The following is a 24,222-nucleotide window of genomic DNA, read 5'->3' as shown; positions in this document are numbered from 1 at the left end:
CAGACTCTACCCTATTATAGAACTCTTTGGAGCTGTGTGGATTCCTCCTAAACTCGTTTCAAAATTAAAATAAAATTCCAGACTGTCTTTGGTGGCATTACGGGGGTCGGGGCTTCGGAAGGAATTTAAGTGAAATTCAAGTATTAAAATCGCAATTTAAACTATCTTTTAATATGGCATAAGGGAATGAGGAAGTAGGTTCTGTGTGGCTCTCTCCTGGAATTTTTTATCGTTCAATTCTAAAAAACGAAAATGTAGGCTATATTTGGGGATGTTAGGAGAGGGGAAAGAGGAAACTCTTCATTTTTAGGCAAGTTTCAAAATGGAAGTTTGTAAGACTCAAGCAGTTAGGATTATCTTTGGTAACGCTAAGGGATTCGAATTTTCGTGGGAAATTTTCAACATTGAAGACTTAAAAACAAAAAAGAAATGTATGTTATCTTTTATGGTAGGGAGAATTAGGGGGATGCCCTATCGTTACTAGAAGAAAGTTGCAGACGGTTTTTCTTTGAAAATGTTTCGAAATTGAGGTCCAGAAATCGCGACTTCAGGCTTTGTTTAGTAATAAGGGAGGGATGGATTTGGAGGCTCCTTCCAAAATCTTTTTCGAAACTAAAATTGTTTCAGGATTTCTTTGAAAAGATAGGGTTTGAGGGCAGCAGTTTCTAAAAAACGAAATTTTGAACTACAGGGAAGCCATACTTTCACATGATCATTACTTAAAATTTGGCAACAAAATATTTTTATAGCTTTAACTTTTCTTTTGGCAACAACTTGTAATAACAAGAAGTAAACATTAAAATTTTTGACCTTCGCAATGTGTTTTGTGATATAATGTAAACTTAAAATATTTAAAAATAATCATGACGTTGAGTAAGATATTCAATCCAACTAGCCGATGTGTGGCTCTAAAATTGCGACAAAGGAATCATCATGCTACATGCGCAAGTGTTGCGTACTTAACAGATGTAAATTTTACCTCTTCTTTTCGCCGGTTGCTAAGTTATTCCTTTATCATTTGTTATTAGTTATACTATCCTTTGGAAATAGACAAAAAATATAAATAATTATTTCATTACATTTTTTGTGCAGATTTTAAGTATGTTAAAGTAAGAAGTTTCAAATATATTCCGTATTTTAAACATTGCAAACCAAGTAAATAAAGAAACAAGCAACATAACAATGCACAAATCAGCAAGAATGCTGTGTTCACACGTTTCGGAGATACAAAAGAACCCCTTTCGTTGATTTAAATCGATTGGTTTTTAAACAAAATCATTGATTAAAATCATTTCGATTTAAATCAAGCATTTTTTTTAATGATTAGAATAATTTAAAAAGCGATCTTGCAGTTTCAGAAAGTGCTGTTCAAAATGTAAATCATGTCACATTTACAGCTTAAGCGTCAATTAGCTAAGCTTTCTAGGTCCCTCTTTGCCTTTCTATGTTCACACTCTGTGTGCGAATTTTTAATACTTTAGAACCAGGCTTACCATTTGGGTGATCATGAGGGGGGGGGGGGAGGTCAATTGATCTCTCCCTGGATTTTAAAAACATAATGTAACAAAACATTTTAAAGTGATGGGCCTGTTTAGAACTAAAGTTTTTTCAGGACCTTTAAATATTCCTGTTGTTTTTCAAAACCAAAATAATGAAAAAAGCAAAAATTGTAGTTCTCCACTAATTTGGCTATGAAGAATGACCACAGGTTATAACACATTTCTGAACCTTAACACTTGTGAAATATTTGGAAAAATTATCCCAATATCATTAGTAATATTCATTTGGTAATCAAGAAAATAATAGTCGAAAAAAATAAATAAACAAATAAAAATGATGTCACAAGACCTGTGATTTTACCATGAAAAAAAGAAAAAGAAAAAATTGCCATAAATGCTTTTATCTTAGCTTTATAAAAGTATGCAATATAGATCTTTCTATGATTTTTAATGAATAGGTTAAATTTATGCATTTCCTGTGACATCAAATGGGACAAGATTCATATGTAAATTAAAACAGTTAATAGAGGTTACAAGTGTTAAAAAGCGATTTGTCAAGGGACACAATTTTGAAAAATTTAGTCAACTATCAAACAAAATGCCTATGTTTAAAATAGATCCAAAACTCTGAAGAAATATTTTAACCTATTTTCATTGCATACTTTATTCAAATATTTTTTTGTTTCATCTGCAACATGAGAGCAATGGCTATTGGATGACTTTGTTGTAAAATACAGTTGCTTTTTGCACATGCTGATTGCCTGGTCACAGTACCTGAAGACACCAGTTTCTCCCTTCTGCAAAATTAATTTTATGCTACCTGTTTGAAGATAATCTTAGCTTTTTGTGACAGGACACCCGCCTCCAGCTCATTTTTTACCTGTTCTGGACTGATGAGTCTGTACCAAGGATTTAAACTTGCTAGCTCTAGATGTCGTAACTGGGCTGTTGGTAAATGCATGTAGTTCTGCCCTAGCCCTGACTTAAGGACGGTAACTTGCAGCTTATTAAAGTTGCTCTATGTTTGGTAACACTCTTAGTTTTGTGTTGTTTTATTTATTTATATTACTTATGGTTTACCCCTTGAAACTTCTCTAATTTCATCAATCCCTTCTTTTTGTTATTCAATTCAATCTGTTCATCATTTTGTTATTATTTATCTCTATTGCAGATACAAGGGCTTAGTTTTTCTACACATCGCAACAATGCCTTTTGCCGTCATTATACACATCAGTCAAAACTTTTTTTTGAAAAATTTAGTCGCTTCCCAAGTACTTCTGTCAATTTTGTTTCATGCATGTCAACAACTTCAAACGAAAAGTTTCAGGTAAGTGGGCTAAATCTTCTCAATAGTGAATAAATTGATGTCTTATACTGTACCTATTCGATGTATTGTCAAAATTAAGTTTTTTTAAAACTTTGTTATCATTTTGAGCTGAATTAGTAGAAAAAATGAGTTGAGCCAAACATTGCCTAAAAATTAGAGAAATTCCTTGTATTAAGACCCACTAACTATACTACATGCAGTGGCCTCAATAAGGGGGGGGGGGAGGTCCTCTCTGGGTGTGACCCATCTGGGTGGTGACACCCAAAGTGGAATGGAAAGTTTTTGAAAAATTTGAAGCTAAAATGTATTTTCAAGACTACAAATTATAAAAAATTCTGGGGGTATAAAATTCATTGCAGTAAAATTTGTACCTTAAACCTTACTAATGAGTTAAAATTCAATTCATATGCTCTTTATGAAGGAGGGTTTTTTTTTTCTTCAAATGGAAGACAAATTTCATTTGGAGAAGTTATTAAATTGCTTCAAAACTAGCTGGTGACTACCAGAGCCTGTACAAGGGATTTTAAATTGTCAGTCAGCAAATTAGTCAAATCTTACATTTTAGCTAAATTCCAAAAGTCTTAGCCACAGGCCAGGCTCATCATTTGGGGGAAGGGGGTCAGAGGGGTAAATACTCCCCGCAAAATGAATGTTTTCATATATAAGTAGGCCTGGTTTTGAGTTTGAAATGATGGGCTTGCCAAAGTCTGAATGACTAATTAATTTTGATAAATCTCAATTTTAGAATTTTTTTTCTCTAGAAAAAATCTGAAAACAAAGTATAACTATAAAAAAGCACACTTACTTTTTTTTTTTAACGTGCAGAATACTTAAGTTAAAACAAACATTTACAGACAATATGTAAGACATTTTATTTTCATTCTACAACAAGCATTTCTCAAGGAAGCCAGTGACTTCACGGGAATTTCTAATGTGTTGAGGTGTTTTCCTCTTACGAAATTTTTATTTTATGACATAATTTTGAGCATCAAGGAGAATGTTTTTTTTTTTTTGTGAAAATTTCGAGGAATAGTCCATTAGCCAAACCAGAGATTTTTGGCCAGATTTTTTGGCATGGTAGTGAATGCTTAATGTGAACCCTGTATTACTATACCAGGGCAATTAATGCGCAGGTAAGCATGATGGTAGAAGTTGACTTTTTAAAGAGGAGAAACTTTGTTAAATTTTATAATTGGTCTGTAGACATCAATGAAGTTAAATCTTAACTTGAAAAAAAATATATAAAATTTTGTCAGCACTAATGGCAGCTATTTTGTAGGTTATTTACACTGATCCCAAAAACGTGTCTACAACTTCTACTGAATCATCATCCTTTGTTCAGGATTCAACAGCACTAACTGATCTTACTCTTCCTACAACTGATGTTGTAGAATCTGTATCAGCTATATCAAGTACCCTTGAGAAAGTTGTGGAACCATCATTGGCTAGCTTGGACCTAGGCCACTGGACACCTGTTGGGTTGGTGCAAATGTTCTTAGAGTATTTGCATATTCAGTGTGACATGCCATGGTGGTTGGCAATAGTAGCATGTAAGATACTTTATTGTCACTATATTTATTGTTATTTTGGCATCTTTTTTTCGCACTATGCCATATGGAAATGTGAAATTTCCAGAATTTGACTGATACCAGAAGCATTTTTATTGATGTGGTTAATTATTAAAAAAAAAAAAACAAGGAGAATTATTGTGGTTTTTCTTCAGCTGTTTTTAGGGGCAATTAAAATTTAAATTGGCCAAACTTTTTTTTTAAGTCAGATTTAGAGGTCCTTTGCCCATCTAACTTTTCCTACTTTTTTTTTTACAAAAAATGTTCCTATTTTTTCTTCTTCTTCCTTTTTTCTGTCTAAATCTTCTTCGGAAGAATTTCAAAGTTGCTCTAAATTTCAAAAATATTGCTTTGATAAACTAAAATTATCGAAAAATATTATGGAGGAAAAAAATATTTGTATAATATATCTGTTGTATGCTTACACTTTTGACTAGCAATTTTATCACATTAATTATGCAGTTATGCTTTTCAAATCATTTTAAGAAACAAAAACATGTTTTGAGTATAATCATTAATAGATGGCTTTGTTGAATAAGATTACTTCTTTGCGCAAAATAACATAAAAGTAAAGAACAAAAATCTGCTCCTTTAATCTCTACATCTTAAAGGAAACTATCTACTGTTTTGAACTCCTGAATTTTAAGTGCATGCAAAATAAAGGCATTTCTAAAAAATGATTTCTTGTCCCACGATATGATAGTCGAGGTCAAAGTATACAAGAGTACCTGACTGCAGTGCGAGTTTTGCTTCACAATTCATCTTTGGAGGGCCCCTTTATCTATTTCAAAACTAAGTAAAACATTTATCATGAGCAGTTTTGTACCCCCTTTGGGTGCCCTATAGTTGTGGGGGAGGGGGCGGTTGTGCAGCCAGAAACGTTTTCAGGTAGGGAGTTTTCGAAATCAGAAATTGTGTTGCTTTCTTCCTCATTCATTAATAATGTGAAAATATTCAATACATTTAATCAAAGAGTTTCTATGGATTAGTAATGATTCATTTATGTCACTCGATTAAAAATAATTAGTAATAAGTATTGATATTAGAATGACTTTAAAACGGAGAAAGTGGGGAAAAGCGCAGTATATTTATCATTAGTTTTACTTTAACCTTATGCATTTTTTGTGGGTTTGTTTAGCAAGATCATTTAAAATGTATCGATGTCTTTATGAATGTCAATTGCCAACTAATAACGATTTCGATCAGAATCGGGAAGGAGCCTCAGAAAATCCGGTGTGGTTTGTTTCCGCTCTCAAAGAATTTTTGCAGACCTGGAAGTGCTGAGTCTCCATGATACAGTGTAGCTCTTTATTGAGACCATTTTAGCTCTCTATAAACAGAATTGGCAAAAACCCGGGTTTTTTTAAAAAAGCCCATGGACCCAGGGTTTTTTGGGTTTTTTTAAATAAAACCCAAAAAAACCCAACTAAAGCTGGGTTTTTTAAAAGAAATGTGGGTTTTTTTTGTCTTTTTTTAGGGGAAAGGTGGGGTACTCGTAGCATATTGTAGCATAAGTATATGGACAAAGCACAAAAATTGTCTTGATAAAAAAAGCTGGAAAATTCAGCGTTTTCTGAAGAAAGGTATAAAAGACGACAAAATTCAAGAATTGTGAAGTTTCAGATTTTTTTAGTTTCCATGATTACCAACAGTTAAGGCAAAGTTACTTCTTGAGTGATAAAATCTATTGTTTATTTGTTCGTTTTTAATTTCGACATTTTTTTTTTGTATTTTACTTTATTGTATTTCATTTTGTTATGCAAAACTACTGTAGAACCTCAAGTAGTTTAAATCCCTTTTTACTGAATTCCAGCTTAATCAAGACATTTCTTTGAATTTTATGTTGCCTGTTTTTCTATTTCTGTGTACAGAGTATGAAATATTAAACTTTTTCGTAAGATAATGAAAATACTGTACATCCTATTACGTTTTCTGTCCGACCATTTGTGAAACCTGTTAATTTCCAAAAAATATACCTTGTTTATTCGAGTTTTTTGACGTGTTGGTTTGCAGAAAATAATTCACATGAGAGCCTTTTAGCTGAAGTAGTATTCTTTGTACAATCTGCAAATATTGAGAAAATCTGACGTGACAGGACTTAGTCAAGATAATTTGAGTTCCTTATTGACCAGTTGAAGGAAAAAAGTTAAATATATTTATTCAAAATCTTTAAAGCATTTTTTAATGCCCTTAAGAGTTAAGAAATACTATTAAAGTTCAAAATTCATTTTTTATGTCCATTGCCTATTGTGAAGAAGAAATAAAAAAGAAGTTTAAATTGTAAAAGTATTTAAATTAATTATTTAAAAAAAAAAGTTCTCAGAAAAGTTTTAAAAACCCAAAAGTGGGCTAAATAATGGGTTTTTTTAAATGGGTTTTTTCAAAAAAACCCATTGGGTCCAGCCCAATTGGGTCCAATCCGGCCAGCCCTGTCTATAAACTGTAGGGGTATTCATCAAGAAATATTACTTGTATTTTATATAAGAACTGGAAAATAATTTGTGACTGCTTCCCGATAATGAAAAGCAATAAAATATTTTATTGCAACCTATCTGGCTTGGAAAAATTTAAGTACTGTTTTTTTCCCTTGATTTGTACAGGGGAAATGAATGTTTTAAAATTCTGGGAAGGGTTTTAATCCCGAAAACACAAAACACTCCCGTGGCTGCGCCTCTTGGAAATTTGGTGGTTGAGGAAGAAGGACTGTGAATTGTGACATGGTAAATTCGCCACTGCCAGAATGACAATTACATTATTTGACTGCAAATACTTTTTGTTTTTTAAATTCAAAGTTTTCAGATGGAAATATAAATTTGGTTTTCTATTTGTAGGTACAGTTACTGCTAGAATTTTGTTAGTGCCGTTATTAATTAAAACACAGAGGAATGCCATCAATATGAGCAATCATATGCCACAGCTCCAATTCTTGCAGATGAAATTTGGAGAAGCGAGACGGACTGGCAACAGTGTTGAAGGTGAACCCGGTTCCTCATTAGCCTCTTTCAAACTATTTTATTTACTCTACCATTAGAGATATGATAATTGGGGTCACATATCCACGTTCCCGTTATTTGTCTCAATGTTATCTGTTTATGCTAAATATCAAGGGTGCTCACAAGGGGGGATTACGGCACAAGTTGTGCCATCAAAATTTTTTTTTTTTTGGGAGGGGGAGATTTTTAAAATTGCTTTTTATTTATTTATTTATTTTTAATTTAAGTTAGTATTTATTTTATTTTATTTTATTCGGTTAATTTTTTATTTCACTTATTTAATTTGTGTTGTGTGTGTCATTGGTGTAGCACAGAAATTTTCTAATAAAATAATAATAGTAATTAAAAATAATTAAATACATAAATAAATAAAAAATATTAAAAAGAAAATAAATTAAAATTGATTGAAAAAATAAATAAATAAAATAAAAAAGAGCTGAAAACAGAAGGGGGGGAGTTGAGGAAAATGGGGGGGGGATTTGCGCCATTGAACTTGCATGGGGGGGGGGAGAGGATGGGCAGCCCTGCTAAATATGTAAAAGGTATCTTGTTAATTTTTTGCAGGAAAGGTTTAATCCAATTGTTTACAAAAAAGATATCAAAATTTGAATGATCTAACTTTGAAACTGATTTCTAAATTCTTTAGCATTGTAAATTTTAGTCTCAAAAACAAACTATCTCAATAAACTGTGCTCATTTAGATTATATTATTCAATCAATCTAAGGCAGGTTTATCTTGCAGACTATTTTGGAAATGTTTAATTTGCCCTACAGGTTTCTGAAAGAAATTCTGCTGCTGAGTTCAAGAGCTTGATTTGAATAAGGTTACAGGTTACATTCAGTATTACAGTGAGACCATTTTAAAAACTTATAAGCCTCAGTCTCCCCCCTATGTCACACTTACTTCAGCTGATCCTATCTCTAATTTTTTATCATAATTTAGTTATAACTTATTTAAAAAAACTCGGAAGTTTTTCAATTGTTCCAAAGAATTAGAATTATAAATTGAAAAGTAGTCTAGACCTCCTTGTCCATATAATAGTTTTTAAAACTAAATTCCTGCTGAAATTTAATTATGCATTATATTTAAACAATTTTGTTTGTGTCAAAAATTTTACAAAAAAATTATTTTTAAAATTAAAAATAAATAAATAAAAGGTATGATTAATCAAATTGGAATTAAAACAAATTACATTGAAATCCCTCTAATGTGGACAATTTTTTTTTTGTACGCAGTAGAGAGGTGTCCGCAGGACAGGGGTTTAATAATGTTATTTGCATTGGAACTGGGGAATTAAAAATTGTCCGCATAAGAGGGGTGTCCGTTAGGAGGGGTTTCACTGTATACCAATCAATTATAGCTCTAGTCCGCCAAACATAAATAATTTTTAAAAGCAGATAAAATAAATGTACAGGAGCACTGCAGACACGTGTTTCTGCCCCCCCCCCCCCCCCCCCCCCCCCCCCCGTTACAAGGAACGTCTTTTTCAGTGCATAACATGTGAGCTAAAGAATGTAAAGACATACAACAAAAAAATCCGACTTTTGTCGGATGCCTTTAAATCCACGAGCTCCCATTTTGTGCATTGAAAAAGAAAGTCCTTGTAACGCCAAAACACGTGTCTGCAGTGTTCCTGCACTGTGCTTTTAACGTTGTTTTATTTAATTTTATTTTTTAAGCAAAGGTATTTTTATATTTTTTATAACTAATTTTTGTTTGTAGCAAAAATCCATTTTTAATATAAAAATTCCATATTTTCTATACTTACCTTTTTTGCATAATTTTTAATAAAAAAGTTTTATTAACTTTGGGGACATAATAAAGATTTATTCCATTGAAGCATTACAAACTTCATTTTTCTCAAAATTTAAATTTGACTTATAAATTTTAATTGTAAATGATTGCAGAATATAATGCTTGCTCTTTTTTTATAAATTTTAGTATGTGTCTTGGACAATATTCAATTTTTTGCAACTATTCGGTATTGGCCGAGTATCTGATCAGAATTTGGCCGAGTACCGAGTACTCGGCAAATTGGCCGAGTACCGAGTAGTTACCGAGTACTCAGTACGTCTCTAGTGCAAATGTTTTATATATTGTGAACTATTGTTTATGATTAGAGAGGGCACTACAACTAGTTTACAATTCAGCTGTTTTGAGAAAAACTTTAATATTATTTCAGTTATTTTTTTCAGTTATAACTATTTGTATCTTCTTTAAAACAAACATTTTCAACAGAGGTGGTATGAAATCTAGTTATATACTTGGAAAATCCCAGTTATATCACTTAGAATATTCTTGATAATTAGTTAGAGGTATTTGATACCAAATGTTTGAAACATATATATTTTTTAAGAATAATGCTTTTCATGTGATATTGTTGTATTATATTCAATTTAGGAAGCCTGACAATAATCAACTTATCTTGTTTTTAAAATTCCATGTGGTACCTGGGAATCATCTATGACAATTACCTAGTTGCAGTGGCACACACAGGAATTTTTCAAGGGGGGGTGGGGTCCAGTATCAAAAGTCCACCATTCTCATATCATGCTCCGATTTGCATCCAAACACATTCTTTTGATTTTATCGATTGTCGGGAACAAAACACATTAAAAAAATATATTGAATAATTACTTAGCATTAGTTAGTAAAATAAATTTATTAATAACAAATACTGAATTTAAATTCCAGAAAGCACAAGATGAATGTATTTACGTTTCTCATAGTTAAAAATAAAAACATCAAAGAAAAATCATCATTATAGAACAATTTATGTTCACAGTTCGATTTTGCAAAGGAAGAAAGAGAGAAAATAAGTTTAATATTTTTATTTGTTAAATCTGAAATTATTGTTACCCTTACTTGGAATTACAGTAGGCGCCGCTTAATGTGATCACTGTTAATGTTATCATTCGCTTAATGTTATCAGAATCACAAAGTCCCGGAACACTTGTATGTTAACACACGTAAAAAAAGTAGGATATTTTAATCAGCGTCTTCGTTTATTGTTATCACTTTTTCATTAACTTTTAATTTTTTCCCCCATTTTTGTTCCTCAATTAACCGAAATACATAGGCAAACCCTGACGAGACTAACTTTCTGTGTAGCATTTTGTGGTTTTCAATAGCAGTTCAAAATATTTCTAGGAATGAAACTACAGAAAGTTCTCCCCCCAGTGACCACAGACTCCCCCTAAGAAAACTTTCTTTTGCACCTAAAAAGAATCAGCTGCTGGACATGTTGCAGGCATTGATGCAGGACCTCCATTGTTGCCATTACTCTGTAAACTGTTAAAGAATTGTGTCGAGATTGAAAACAAAGCAAAGTTAAATTAAAATTTAAACAACAAGCAAAACCATGCTGGAAAAGACAGAAAAGCTGAATGTGTTTTGAAACTGGTTTATGAATGCCAGGGAAAACAGTCATATTTTACTTCACCTATTACTATGTGATTGAAAATTGCATAATTTAGCTTTAACTTTTTATAATTTAGATATTTCCATTCTGTTAATTTAATAATTTATAATTTAAAATGCGTTCATTTGAGTCATTGTGATTTTAATTTGAGGTTGCCAAAATAAATGCACCTTAATTGAAAAAAATCATTATTTTGTGTCTCCTGGATTATTTTCGGTTATTGTTATCAAATTGTATTTGTCCCCATTAAGCGGCGCCTACTGTATTTTATGTACTACATACATGGGATAATGGTCATTCAGAAAAACTTTAAGGTGATGGGAGGGGTCAGACACCCTGGACCCTCCCCTTGTGTGCGCCACTTCCATATTATCTTGTAAACTTAACCTAGTGAAACTTTTCTTTGCTATTGCCCGTATTTTGTCAAATTTGTAATTACCTAGTTGTAATACTCACCCCAAGATATATTTTTGTGTTCTTTAGTGTTTATAGCTGTGAAAAATATGAATCAGTTCATTTAAGCTTTCAATTATGTATGAATCTTACAGTTAAAAATATAGAGGTTCTGAATGAATTTTCTATTTTCAGCTTCTAGGTATGCAACTGAAATTATGTATTTCATGAAAGAGCACAAAATTAGTCCTTTGAAAAATGCAATGTTGCCAATGTTGCAGGTAGTATTTTTTTAGTACTTTGTGATTGTTTTTTAGTACTTGAAGTTAAAATTATATAATCAACATACTTTTTATGAAATTGTCTTTCAGGCCTGAATGTATAAATTGTAGTCCTTCCCTCAAAAAAAAAAAAAAAAAAAAAAATCAGTAGGGCCCAAAATACCCCCCCCCCCCCCCCCTGGAATTGGAGAGGTAGTTTTCAAAGTACTTTTCTGTAATAGGTGGCTCTAAGTACAATTTCAATCTTGGTGATTATTTTTCGGGGAGGTGTTTATTACCAACCACTGTGTTCAGTCAGAATTAGAGAAACCTACTTGTAAATACCATAAATTCTAAGAAAAAACTTTTAAACTAAACGAGCCATTTATCATGACTAAAAGTTACATGAAAACAAAAAATAATTTGCTAAATAATTAAATGAAGCCAATTACTTGCAAAATAATCTCCCAAATGGAAAAAAAAAACATTTATTGATCTTGAAGTTCAAGTAAAATGCTCCACCAACTAAAAACAAAGCAAAATTCAGTTAAAACATAAAATGATAAATACATGGGCAGAAAAAGCTTAGCTCACTCCCGGATATATTTCGAAATTGAGGTCCTAAAGTTGCAAATTAAATTATTTTTGGTTACATTTTAAAAGAGCATGAGAGTCGGAGATTCTCTTCTAGGGAGGGGCCGTTACCCCCCTCTGGCTATGCCCATTTTAAGAATCATAAACTACCACAGAACACCATCTTTGTCATAACACAGCTGAGTTCTGCACCATGTTCTATCAGGTGTTTTGAGACGAAATATCTCTCAATCATCGAAACTCCGCAAAACATCTATCAGAGTATGCCCACCCTCTCCTGTGCACTCGTGTTTGGCCTAACGTGTCAAGCACAAAGTGCCTTTCAATTATATTTTGATCTCCCCCCTCCCCCCGCTTTTACTTCCATTAAGAATTATCGTTTCTTGAGCGGGTTCCTTTGCAATTTGATGTGAGCTACCATTGAAACCAAACAACCAATAAACTAAGTTGAACTATACAAAGTGGACTGTAATTCTTTATTTTAAACCCAGTTACATACAAGCGAGAGCAACATGCTTTCAGTCGCTCTGAACTATAGACTCCTTAATCTGTTTACAGCCAGGGTTTTTAACCCAGAATAGGTGGCGCTTCACAGGGCCTGATTACTGAGTAAGCCAACTAGGCCATGGCCTAGGGCCCCTACTTTTTAGGGGCCCCAAAATGGCTATTTATTTTTAACCAATAGCTAAAACTGTTTTTGCCAATGTCTAATATTGAAAGGGTTGACTACATAGGGCCCCCTGATATCTTAATCGGGCCCTGCGGCTTGAACACCCCCCCCCCTAAGAAAACGTAGGACCTAATTCAGCAAAAAATGACAAATTTTTTATGCATGATCTTTGACTATGTTTTCTGTAATTTCAGGCACCAGTTTTCCTGTCATTTTTTCTTGGACTGAGAGCAATGGCCAAAGCTCCCGTTGAAAGCATGAAAGAGGGTGGCATATGGTGGGCAACGGATTTAACTATTCCAGATCCTATTTATGTAATGCCAATCATCGCATGTGGCACTCTATATATCGTATTGAAGGTCAGTAATAGTTGAATTTGGAATAATATTTTTCAATTTTTTCCGGTAAGCATGCAGATTGCCGATTAAATTTCTTTTTGCACCAAACTAAACTAAAATGGCATTTTTCCCTTAGAAGATATGAGCTCCTCAACAGCAGGGGTTGATATGTAAAATTTCTGGAAATTTTAATGTAATAGAAAAGAAAAATTAGAAAAAAAAATGGAAAAAGAAAGTAGAGGTTCTTATTAGTTATATTTTCTTAAAAAATGCATGAAACGTTAAGCATTTAAAAGTTTTTGTTATCAATTTTGCCAATAAAAGATTGTGGACCAATCTTATGTCCAATAGTTAATAACAAAGAATTCCTGTTCAACTAGCCTGGATATTGAAACAGTTACTTTATTTGTAGGTGACTTTAAGTCGAGGTCTGAGTACTAGACATGTTTTCCTTTTCAATGCCCTTGAAGCAAAAAAAAAAGAGAATTTCAAATTCAGTTACATGCAGTATACCGAGAACACGGTTTTGATATCCAGAGACTGCAGTTTTGTCCTTGTTATAGGCTCATCAGTCTAGAATAGTTTATAACTAAATCGGTGGCAGATGTCGTCTCATCGAAGCTAAGATTACCGTCAAACTGGTAGCTAAAATTAACTTTGGCACAGCAGTGAGAGTCCGCAAGCAGCAGTGCAGTTTAACTCCTTAAATGAAGAAAATACCTAATAAGCAGTAGATTACTTCATTTTGCCAGGGCCAGGCCTGATTACCTCACAGACCAATTAGCCTTGGGCCTCATCTTCCTACGGTGTCTCAATTTTTGAAAAACCTATGCATAGCATTAAATAATCGTGTAATTTTTAAGAAAGTAGTAAAAATATCAATGATTTATTAATAGGAAAACAATTCTTCTGATACTTTGTTAGTAATTTTCTTATTTAAATGGTTCTGTATGAGTAAGAGAGCTTTATTTCTTGAATTTCATGCAAAATTAAGCATAGAAACTAGTTTTTTTTTTTTTTAATAGATTTTTTTAAATAAACTGTCAAATGAAGTACTCGGAAAAAAGAAATTTTTGGTAAATGATCAATTTTTTCTTTCGAATGTTTGTGTGGGGTGGTGGGGGTTAATATCCTCTTCACTATTTAATTGATCTTTTAAAGTTTTTTGTCTAAAAATGAATGTAAAAAAGCAGTAGTAGTGCTAGGCTCGGGAATACAGTGTGACTGCACAGGGCTTCAGGGCGCTATACCCAAGGGTCCCAAAGGGATTGTATTGACACTACGGAAAAGTTAAACATTATTTTCCGCCGAGTTAAAATGATAGAATATAGAGGGGGCTCCAAATTATTCTGGGCCTTAGGCCTCACGTTTAGTTAGTCAAGCCCTGGCCAAGGCAGAACTAAATGCATCATACCGACAGCCTGCTTATTGCATCCAGAGATAGTAGTTTTGTCTTCGCTACGGACTCCTCAGTTTGGAATAGTCAATAACCAAGTTGGAGGCAGATGTCTCAAAGGGCATCTGCCTCCTGTCTTGTTATTGACATTACCTTTTTTTTAAACAATCCCAAAGTTTTTCATTGGATAATGTGAGAGTAACAATTAAGTTGTGAATTTGCATTTAGGAAACTTTTGTTGCAATAATGTGTATAAAGAAGCAAAATTGTTGGATATTTCATTTTTATGTCTTAACAGTAACTTTTAATATTGTTGATGATACCACTCAATAATGCAATCTCTCATGATTGTTAATTGTTTTCTTTTCTTTTCAAGATTGGTGCTGAATCCGGAGTAAAACTGGAAAACCTGAAACTTGCTAAATATTTTGTACAAGCAATGCCTGTTATTGCTCTACCTTTTTGCATTAATTTCCCAGCTGTAAGTTGTTTTTTTACAGATCGAAATCTTATGCTTGAAATTGTTTCAAATAGCTTTTTTAATTTTTTAAAAATACATTACTAAAGTTTTCGACTGACACAAATCTTATTTCTTTGTTAATACTACTTACATGTGACTTTTTATTTAAGCTTCTGCAGCTCATTACAACTTGTTTTAAATATCAGTGGTATACTCTTTGTTTTCTTAAGCATTCCCTTTAAAATATATTGACTATTTCCTTTCTCAGGGATGTGTCAAATTAACTGTTTAAGGACCATAAGCTTTGCAGTGTAGTAGCAACGGTTTTTATGCATAAAACTATTTAATGGCAACGTAGATAACGTGTATTAAGTTTTGTGAAAATTGACTCAGCAGATTTTGTGTAAATGGATTGAACATATATCTACAGTGACTCCCAAAAGTGTTCCTACACTTTAAAATTTTTTAGTAAAACCAAAATAATGCGAAACCGAATTCGAATATAAAGTCTAATGTTTTTTCACATCATTCCGATGTCATTCTAAATAAAACTCTGTAGTTTTTTCAAAATATTGACGGATCTTCTTTTTGAAATGGGTCAAAAAACGAAGAGACAGAGAAATAATACGCCACAAAAGTCATCGTACACTCAAATATTTTCGAATAAAAATATGATTGAAATTATCATATGTCGTTTTTTTATTATTTTTGCATTGTGTTGACCCTTAAGAGTCATTAGGCTTTAAGGTTTTGTATATTTATTCCTTAATATTGTTCTTATTACTTTAAAATGGCTGGTATTTGTAAAAAAAAATCCAAACACCATTCGAAATTTGAATTTTTCCTCACAGTAGCGGTAAATTGGTTTGAAATGTCTCTAATTTAGTTAATTTATTCCATTCCATAGTAAAGTGCTTGATAAAATTTTTAAAGAAAAGAATCGGATCAAAAACAAGGCAAGATTAGGTCAACCGGCAAAGTTGAAAAAGCATTTTCGGAGATTTACAGTTAAAAAATTTATGAAAAATACACATTTGAGTGCTGTAACAGTTTCTGTGGAATTTTATGAATAAACTTACATTTAATTTTCACCTAAAATTACTCGCCAAGTTCTCTGATTAACTGGATTAAATGGAAACTCTTCCCGCAGAAATTTCTTGTTCTTGCGAAAAACAGAAAGCTTACGCTTTTTGTCGCAAAATAAATGATAAATAAGCTCCAAGCGTTTTGGAATAACGTCTTACTTACAGATGAAATTAAATTCAACATTTTTGGTTAAATTGTTGTATAATTGTCAATAGAAGAAAAAATGGGGAACTTGATCTTAAGAACTTAGTTGGATCAGTTAATCAGGACGGTGAAGGGGTTCTTGTGGAAGGGTGCATATCAGCATCAGGACTTGGTAGTTTGGAATTTTTTGATGAAATAATAAATCATTCTGTTCATTTAAATATTTTAAAAACCAATTTTAAACTCTTAGCTAAAAGTTTGGTTATTGGAAACAACTTTGTTTTTTATCAAGATGACGATAAAAAGCACACAGCTTTCAACGTTTGCGTCTAGTGCCTCAAAACATTGATGTTGTTTTGAAACATTGATGTTCTAGAAAATAGAACTTTTTAATGCATATTTCTGCATAATAAACTGTAAAAAATATTTTATTGCTAGAATTTAAAGACGATTTTTGAACTGTCAAAGAAAAGCTAGTAATAATAATAACAATTAATTATTAACATTCCAAATTATTTAATGCAAAAGAGATAAATAACTTAGGCATTTGGAATACTATAAACTTCATCCTCAATACAAATTAATTGGAATAATTTCATAACATCTTTTGACTTTCCATCTGAATGAAATAAAAACTGAAAATAAGTTATTCAATAATTAATGCAAATCAATTATGGAGAAATTTGTAAAAGTTTTGAAAGCTGATAACATATACATACAAAAAGGTTGGAAAGAAAAATAAAGGTGAAGAAGTGAAAAGAAAATATAACACATAATAAATGATTGTTCTAGTATTATAAAGGGTGTTTTTTTAGAGGTATAGAACTTTAGGTTCAAATAAAACACCGTTAAACGATATAAATCGCCATGAATTTGGCTTTATTCAAAAGATGATTCCTTGCCATTTTTATTTAAATGTGATTTCTGGTATATGGCCACTTCGGATGGCTTGGAGAACGTCTAATCGGGAAGTCCAATTTTCTATCACTTTTTGCAGCAATGGGGGCCGTATGTGAGTGATATGTGGCGAATGTTCTTGTCCAAGGCGTCATCGTCTGTGGCTTATCGGTGTAGACCTGAGACTTCACACAGCCCCACAACAAATAGTCCAGAGTCACATGATCTCGCAGGCCATTCACGGGTCCATCAAGCGAAATTATTCGTTCACCGAAAGTTTCTTTCGATAAATCAATTGTGACACGCGCTGTGCGGCTTGTTGCATTCTCCTGTTGTCTATTCATGATGAAATGGCAAACCGAACTAAACACAAAACAAGTGACAAGTATCAAAATGGCCCACAGATCAAACAGTGTTCCCGACTTAAAGTTCTATACCTCTAAAAAAACCACCCTTTACTTATTTCCAGTGGAGTTACATCATAAAAAAATTGTACAAATTATATTTTAAACTGAAATCACGTTTTAAGATTATAAATATCGTTGCTCAACATAAGACATCTAATCTCAGAAACAACAGCAAGATATCCTAGTGTTTCTCTGAGGCGATGATATAGTGACTTGAAATGCATACTAAGTAGATTTCAAGTAAAATTATGTTTTTTTTTTTTAAATGACTTATTGAGGGCATAGGACAGTAATACAGGTTCACATTTATATCTTAGAAGAAAACTATAATAAAAACTCGTTTATATTTGGGGAAAACTTTATAAACACTCAATATTCTTAACAGTGCCCTGGAAAAAATAATTGTTAACTTTATTGCAGTTTAAGTCTACTTCTATAGACAATTAATGATTGAGAATTCTTTTGAATGAGATTGATCTCGCAATAACTAATTTATAATTAAGCTTTCGTCATAACTGTAAACATATTCACATTTTTTAAGGACATTTTTGGTTTGAATATAAAACATTAACATCAAAATAACATTGATGGTAAAAACTTTGATGTTTCGAAAACATCAACATTGATGTCACACCACTAGCAGAAATGAAATGTTTCCAATTTGTATATTTTATTTATGATGTTTTTCAAGATAAAACTACTGCATAATTTTGAACAGTAATAGCTTTTTTACTATTACAGTAAACTCCCGATTATCCGCGGAATAGGGTGGCATGGTAACCGCGGATAAGCGAAAACCGCGGATAATCAGAATAATAATTAAAAAACGATACTACTGTATACAATAGCTAAAAAATATGAATAACACTTACACATACATTTACATTTTTGTTAAAAACATAGCTACATTCCATTTGCTAACATTGAAAGTAAAAAATATACATATGTAAAATCTAAAAACGAACAATAACACGATCAAAAGTTTTAAAAGCATTTAATGACTGTTTAAAAAAAATAGTGAAAAGACCCGCGGATAATCCGAGCAGCGGATAACCCGACCGCCGATAATCGGGAGTTTACTGTATTAAGGTTTTGAAGTCTCAGTAACATGGGGAAAATATAATTTGCAAATTATTTGTATCATGTTATTCATAAAGAAAATTTTAAACTTTGGGGAGACATGTGTCTCCCTTGTTCCTTTAAGGATTTAAATGCACCTTTGTGTTTCTGTATATACATGTTTTTACTATTTCCAATAAATGTTCAAAAGAAAATAAATAAAGTTTTAAAAAAGTGCAGAAATAGCTTAAAAAGCAAATTTAAATAGAACTTAATAAAGTTTGAAGAAAGTATAGAGATGGATTGAAACGTACATTTAAATTTGAACTTGATTATGACTTGTATCGTTGGTAAAACATATAAGATCCATATGATTGATTAAATTGTAAGTAGTCTAATAATTTATTTACGTTGTTTCGTTAATTGTGCCTTTACGTTTTGTTTTAATTTTGAATTCTTTATTCTAGGCTGTTCTTTATTATTGGTGTGCAAATAATTTCTGCACTTTGGGAATAGTTTCAATTCTGAAGCTTGAGCCAGTTCGTAAATATTTGAACTTGCCAAAACAGGTTCCAGTAGATCCGCAGTTCATGCTTCCGAAAAAAGGATTTGTGAAAGGAGTAAAGGATGGTGAGTAGAGTACTTGTTCACTGATATTTTTTTAAGGGAAAAATTAAAATAAGCTGCATTAGAAATTCAATATACAGTCCACTCCCGCTAAAACGCAATCCAACTTATGCGAAATGGCTATAATGCGAGTTTTTTCACCAGTAAAGAATTTTAGACATAACGCAAATTCCTCGCCAGCCACTCGAAAATTTTCGGAAGGGAATCACGGTGGCCGTATCGGCTTTGTTATTGGCTACTAAAAATGTTTTTTCGTTAATGGACTTTCATCTCTTTAGCATCACTGAGAGCGGAAGTTCCCACATTGTACAAGTCTAATACATCGCCTATGGGGCATTCCAAGGTATTTTTGACATTTATGTAGAGTCCGTAACGTGACCTTTTTTGCCATAACTTTTTAATTTACTGTTTGATTAGCATGTTATTTTATTTTGATCTTTTCCTACCAACACACTAGCTCAAATTAAAATAATTTGCAAATCAAACGGTAAATTAAAAAGTTATGGCAAAAAAGGTCACGTTACGGACTCTACATAATGTCCAAAATACCGTGGAATGCCCCCTATACAAATAATTACTCCTCATTTTTCTTTTTTTTTTCATTCTAAATGTGAAAGTTGTTGAAATATAATGACACCTAAGAGCGCTGTTTCAACTTGTGAATATAGAGAGAGAGAAAGCGGAAGTAGTGTTTCTGACAGTTAAAGAAAAACTTTAGATCATGTGCTTGAACAAATGCGCCGAAGGTAGCACGACAATTAGGTATGAGTGAATCCTCCATATGGTGGGCAGTTAAAAGTCAAGAAAAAGGAAGTTCGTAAAAGTTCATCAAGTAGTATCTAAGCAAAATTTAAAAATTATGAAAATGGAAGCTGTTCTTGTATTGTGAATTTAAGAAACCGGGAAGAGGGGTGTTTCGTTGCCATAGATGGAAAGGTTATAAAAGAACTAAAGAAGCAACTGTATTGTGTATTTAAAAATATTTAGGATCATGCAGCATAAATCATCATATTCACTTTTTTAAGTTACAAACATCATTACTGGATCCACTGTACAGTAAAACTATAGTGCATTTGTTTTTCTTACTACATACTGTACGCACCGTACTCGTTTATTGTATATCTTTCTTGTCCATTGATTATTGATTTTGTGCATCGTAGCAACATTTTATGCTGAATAAAACGTTCTTTTTAAATTTAAAATACAAATAAAAATTCAGTTTTTTTATGTAAGAAACAGTACTGTATAGTTAAGAAATGGTTTTTAACAATTTGAGATGGTGTTTACAAGTGTCTAAAATAATTGGATATGTTTATAAAAGTTTTTACGCATACCCTTTTCCACAACGCGAAATTTCGATATACGCGAGGGGTCTTGGAACACATCTGTCACGTAAGTCGGGATTCGACTGTACTCTTATATTAATGCAACCAAGTTCCCAGTTTCTAGCTCTCTCTTCCCCTGAAATATTTTCTACTTATATGTACCACTTCTTGTACCATTTCCTCATTTGTTTTAACTTTAAAAACATATTCTAATGGTGTAACTCAGTGGTGCCCAACGCTCATCCACCCAAGGGCTGCACTTCATGTTAAATTAAAATAATTCTTGCTAGCCAGAACACACACAACATTTCAAAATATTTCTTTCTTTTCTAAATTTAAAGGAGAAAATATGAAAAAGGAATTAAAATTATTGACCAATAATTCTTGTTATCATTACTTTGATGCCAAATTTATTCAGTGCATTTTTCGGAAACCAATTACTGAATATTTGGCTCCAAATTTGTGACATTAACACTAATCGTGCTTTTCACTTCGCAACATTGGCTAAAGCACCGGGCCACACATATCAGTTGAGTGTTCCAGATGTGGACCGCTGGCTTTAGGTTGGGTACCACTAGCGTAATCAGGGCCAGATTAAGACATGGGCACATGGGGCACAGACCCAGGGTGCCAACATTTGAGGGGCACCAAATCTGTAGGTAAAGTTTTAATTAGACTCATTTCATATTGCACTGTAGCAAGCTGTAAATATTAAATCAAGAAAAAACATTCTCCTTAAAAATTTAATTTCTTTTGAAAACTCCAAAATTGCTCCAAGAGTAGTCTATGTTTAAACTATTCAATTTATCACATGATTTTGATATTTATGGCTTACTGCAACCTGCAAAGTTTGACGACATCTTCTATTATAATGTTTAACAATTATCATATATGTACTATATCATCTCTTTATTGTAATATTAATTTACGCTAGATTTGAAATTGTTTTAACACCTTCAATGCGCAGGTATCAAAATATTTTACTATATAGAGTAAGCTGAATTGGTTAAAATAAATTGAGTCCAGTATCTTCAAAAACCATAGTCTGGCCTTGAGTGTAACTGATAAAAAGTGAAACTTAACAGCTAGCTTGTAGTAAATTAACTAGCTGTTACCTGCACGGCTGTAATCGTGCTATATGTTAAAAAAAAATAAATAAATAAAGCTTTTTAAGCTTATATAAATTTCAATTCCCACTCCAAAATAGAAAAAACAAGTTTGTTTTGTCAATTGAAATGTGCACACATGATTTTACATAAGCTCCAAGTGTATTGCATAAAGTAATTAAAAAAAAGAAAATCCTGCTTGGATGATATCAACAGTCCTCCAAAGCTGCCTCTTTCAAAGAAAAAGCATCTTTTTTAAATAACGCTTAACGTCATCCAAAACCACCATAGCCAAGCATTTAAAGTTAAGTAATAAGATAATTTGCAACTATCCAACCCAAAAGAAATTCCCAATAAAAAGGCAAGTCTTTTTTAAAAATCACTAAATGTAGCTTTAATATCTAAAAATATTCATAAATTTAAAAAAAAAATCGATAAAAATAAAAACTATATTTATGCATTCAAAAAAAGCAGATGATAATACTTTAATCGAATGAATGCATTTTATTGGTCAGGCAGTGAAGAATCAGAATCAAGTGAAATTCCTCCTGCCCAAAGAATAAAGAATTTATCTGAAATACTTAGTACAGTTGGAACAAAACAGGGTGTCTATCTACCTGGAAAACCTGGAAATGTTAGGGAAATTTTTCGTACTGGAAATGTCAGGAAAAAGTCAAGGCAATTTACTTTTGTGTGCAGAAAAACCTGGAATTTTTTAAAAATTATAACCAGTTTCAAAAGATTTGTTTTCCTTTTTTACAGTTTAGTAAAACAAATTTAGTCAGAAATTCATACAACTTGAAATTACTTGAAAGAATGTTTCTTTCCTTAAACCAATTCTTCAACCCCTCCTTTTGTTCTTTAGTTTTTCAGATTCCATTTTCCATTCCCCCCCCCCCCTCCCCACCAAAAGAAAAAAGAAATATTTTCATTAAAATGAATACATTTTCCAGTTAAATATTGATCAGCTGAAAACCACACACATATTCCTACCAAAAAAGAATAGATCTCACACCCTAAGATAGCATTTTTTAAATTTCATAGTCGAAAAATTCCCAGAAGAAAGCTGCCGGCATCTTTAACAACAGTAGAAACGAACTTCATTTTTGAAAAAAAATCGGGAGGGAACCAAATCCACCTTTTCCTCTAAAACTAGCCCCCCCCCCCCCCCCAAAACAAAAGCGAGAAATTGCGATTTTTACTTTAGTTTAGAAAACACTTCTGGGACACCCCAAATTTCTTTTCCTTGCCACCAAAAATCTACAACTGCAGTTAAACTTACATTTCAAAAAATTTTCGCTGTAAATCTCCCCCACCTTCAGCCATTCACTGACACAACTGAAAATTGAGTTTTAAAGAATGTTTAACTTATGACATCTTTTTCTTCTAAGCAATAAATTTTACTTAAAGAATTTTTCGATATTAACCTTTTCTTAAATTTTATAAACTCACCATATTTCTATTGTTATTTTTAAATTCAAACTTCGTGTAAAAACTTGAAGATGGGTGAGGTGGTGGTATTTTGAAAAAATCAATGATCTGGCAGCAGGGCCGGATTTGGAAGTGTGGAGGCCCCTAATCAGGGTTCGAAAAGATCATCATATTTTCGAAAATATCCGATACTTTGATACATATCTGAATATTTTGATATATATGTATATATCCGATATTTTCGATCAGCACTTTAATAGAAAATATACATCATGAAATTACTGCTATTTATTTTTTTATATTATTATTATAATTATTTATAGGGGAGAAAAAAGGTAAAATTTGCTGACCTATGAAAGTTAGGATAGTTTGTAAAAATTTCATTGTGGAGGGCCCCCCTTTGTTGTGGAGGCCCCGAGGCAGCAGCCCCACTTGCCCTCCCCTAAATCCGGCCCTGTCTGGCAGTTGAGAGATCACCAGTGGACAAACATCCCAAGCAAGTTCATTTAAAAATTTCAAATGGCCCCGCCCAAAATGATCGGCTAGATCTGCCACTGCAGAATATGTTGTTGAAATTTTTAGGGAGAGGGGGATCATTCTTTGGGAGAATGGACCTCCGTTCCAAAAATATTGTACTGGTACTGTATACTATAAAATGTTAGTGCATGCCTGTACAATAACATATATTTTCCATTACAGCTATTGAAGATCAGAGAGTTTTAGCTGCTGTCGAAGACAGGAGGAAGACTGATGAAATAAGATTCCAAAAATCTGGTACTGGACCAGTGCCTAGGACTTATGCTTATGATCCAACAAAACCTAGACCAGCTAATGCTGCTGCCGCAGCGAGTCGAAATATATCTAGTAGAAGTCACAAAACATAAAATATGTCACATTGTAAATAAAATAGTTTTAATTCTGTTTTGTGTGGTTGCATAGGTTATTTTGTTTACTAAAATCAGAATTGCCTCATTTGTTTACTTCAATTTGTTTCCATTTTCGTGTACTTGAAGTAAATCCTGGTGTTTCTTAGCTTTTTATCCAGGTGCGTGTTTCATTACTTTAAAAGAGGGACCCCATGCAGGTAGTCCATAGGCAGTGGGCATTCCTTAATAAAATTCATATGAGCCTGAATCCCTGAGGAAGAGGTTCTAGACTATAACTTGCACCATTGAATTTTTTATTGGGATGTTTAAAGGATTCTTTTGATCCTTTTTTGG

At 32.5% G+C, this 24,222-nt stretch overlaps 1 protein-coding gene across 1 annotated transcript; it reads left to right on the top strand.

The window, feature by feature from the left end:
- Positions 1–762: 762 nt before the first annotated feature.
- Positions 763–23,923, top strand: LOC129224468 (mitochondrial inner membrane protein OXA1L-like). The gene is made up of 9 exons (XM_054858920.1): positions 763–968; positions 2,671–2,826; positions 4,106–4,376; positions 7,226–7,369; positions 11,398–11,483; positions 12,921–13,085; positions 14,837–14,941; positions 18,981–19,143; positions 23,702–23,923. The coding sequence occupies exons 1-9, from the start codon at positions 864–866 to the stop codon at positions 23,884–23,886; spliced, it is 1,380 nt and encodes a 459-aa protein (XP_054714895.1). The 5' UTR covers positions 763–863; the 3' UTR covers positions 23,887–23,923.
- The last annotated feature ends 299 nt before the right edge of the window (positions 23,924–24,222 follow it).

Source organism: Uloborus diversus, chromosome 6, assembly GCF_026930045.1.
Source record: "Uloborus diversus isolate 005 chromosome 6, Udiv.v.3.1, whole genome shotgun sequence".
Taxonomy (NCBI): domain Eukaryota; kingdom Metazoa; phylum Arthropoda; class Arachnida; order Araneae; family Uloboridae; genus Uloborus; species Uloborus diversus.
The sequence above is the reverse complement of the archived record's forward strand: the minus strand, read 5'-3'. Positions and strand labels throughout refer to the sequence as shown.

Bases quoted from the DNA above. Each gene is read 5' to 3' on its own strand.
- LOC129224468 (XM_054858920.1), top strand. From the start codon at position 864: ATGACGTTGAGTAAGATATTCAATCCAACTAGCCGATGTGTGGCTCTA. The intron at 7,370-11,397 runs GTGAACCCGGTT...TTCTATTTTCAG, and splicing joins GACTGGCAACAGTGTTGAAG to CTTCTAGGTATGCAACTGAA. The intron at 11,484-12,920 runs GTAGTATTTTTT...CTGTAATTTCAG, and splicing joins CAATGTTGCCAATGTTGCAG to GCACCAGTTTTCCTGTCATT.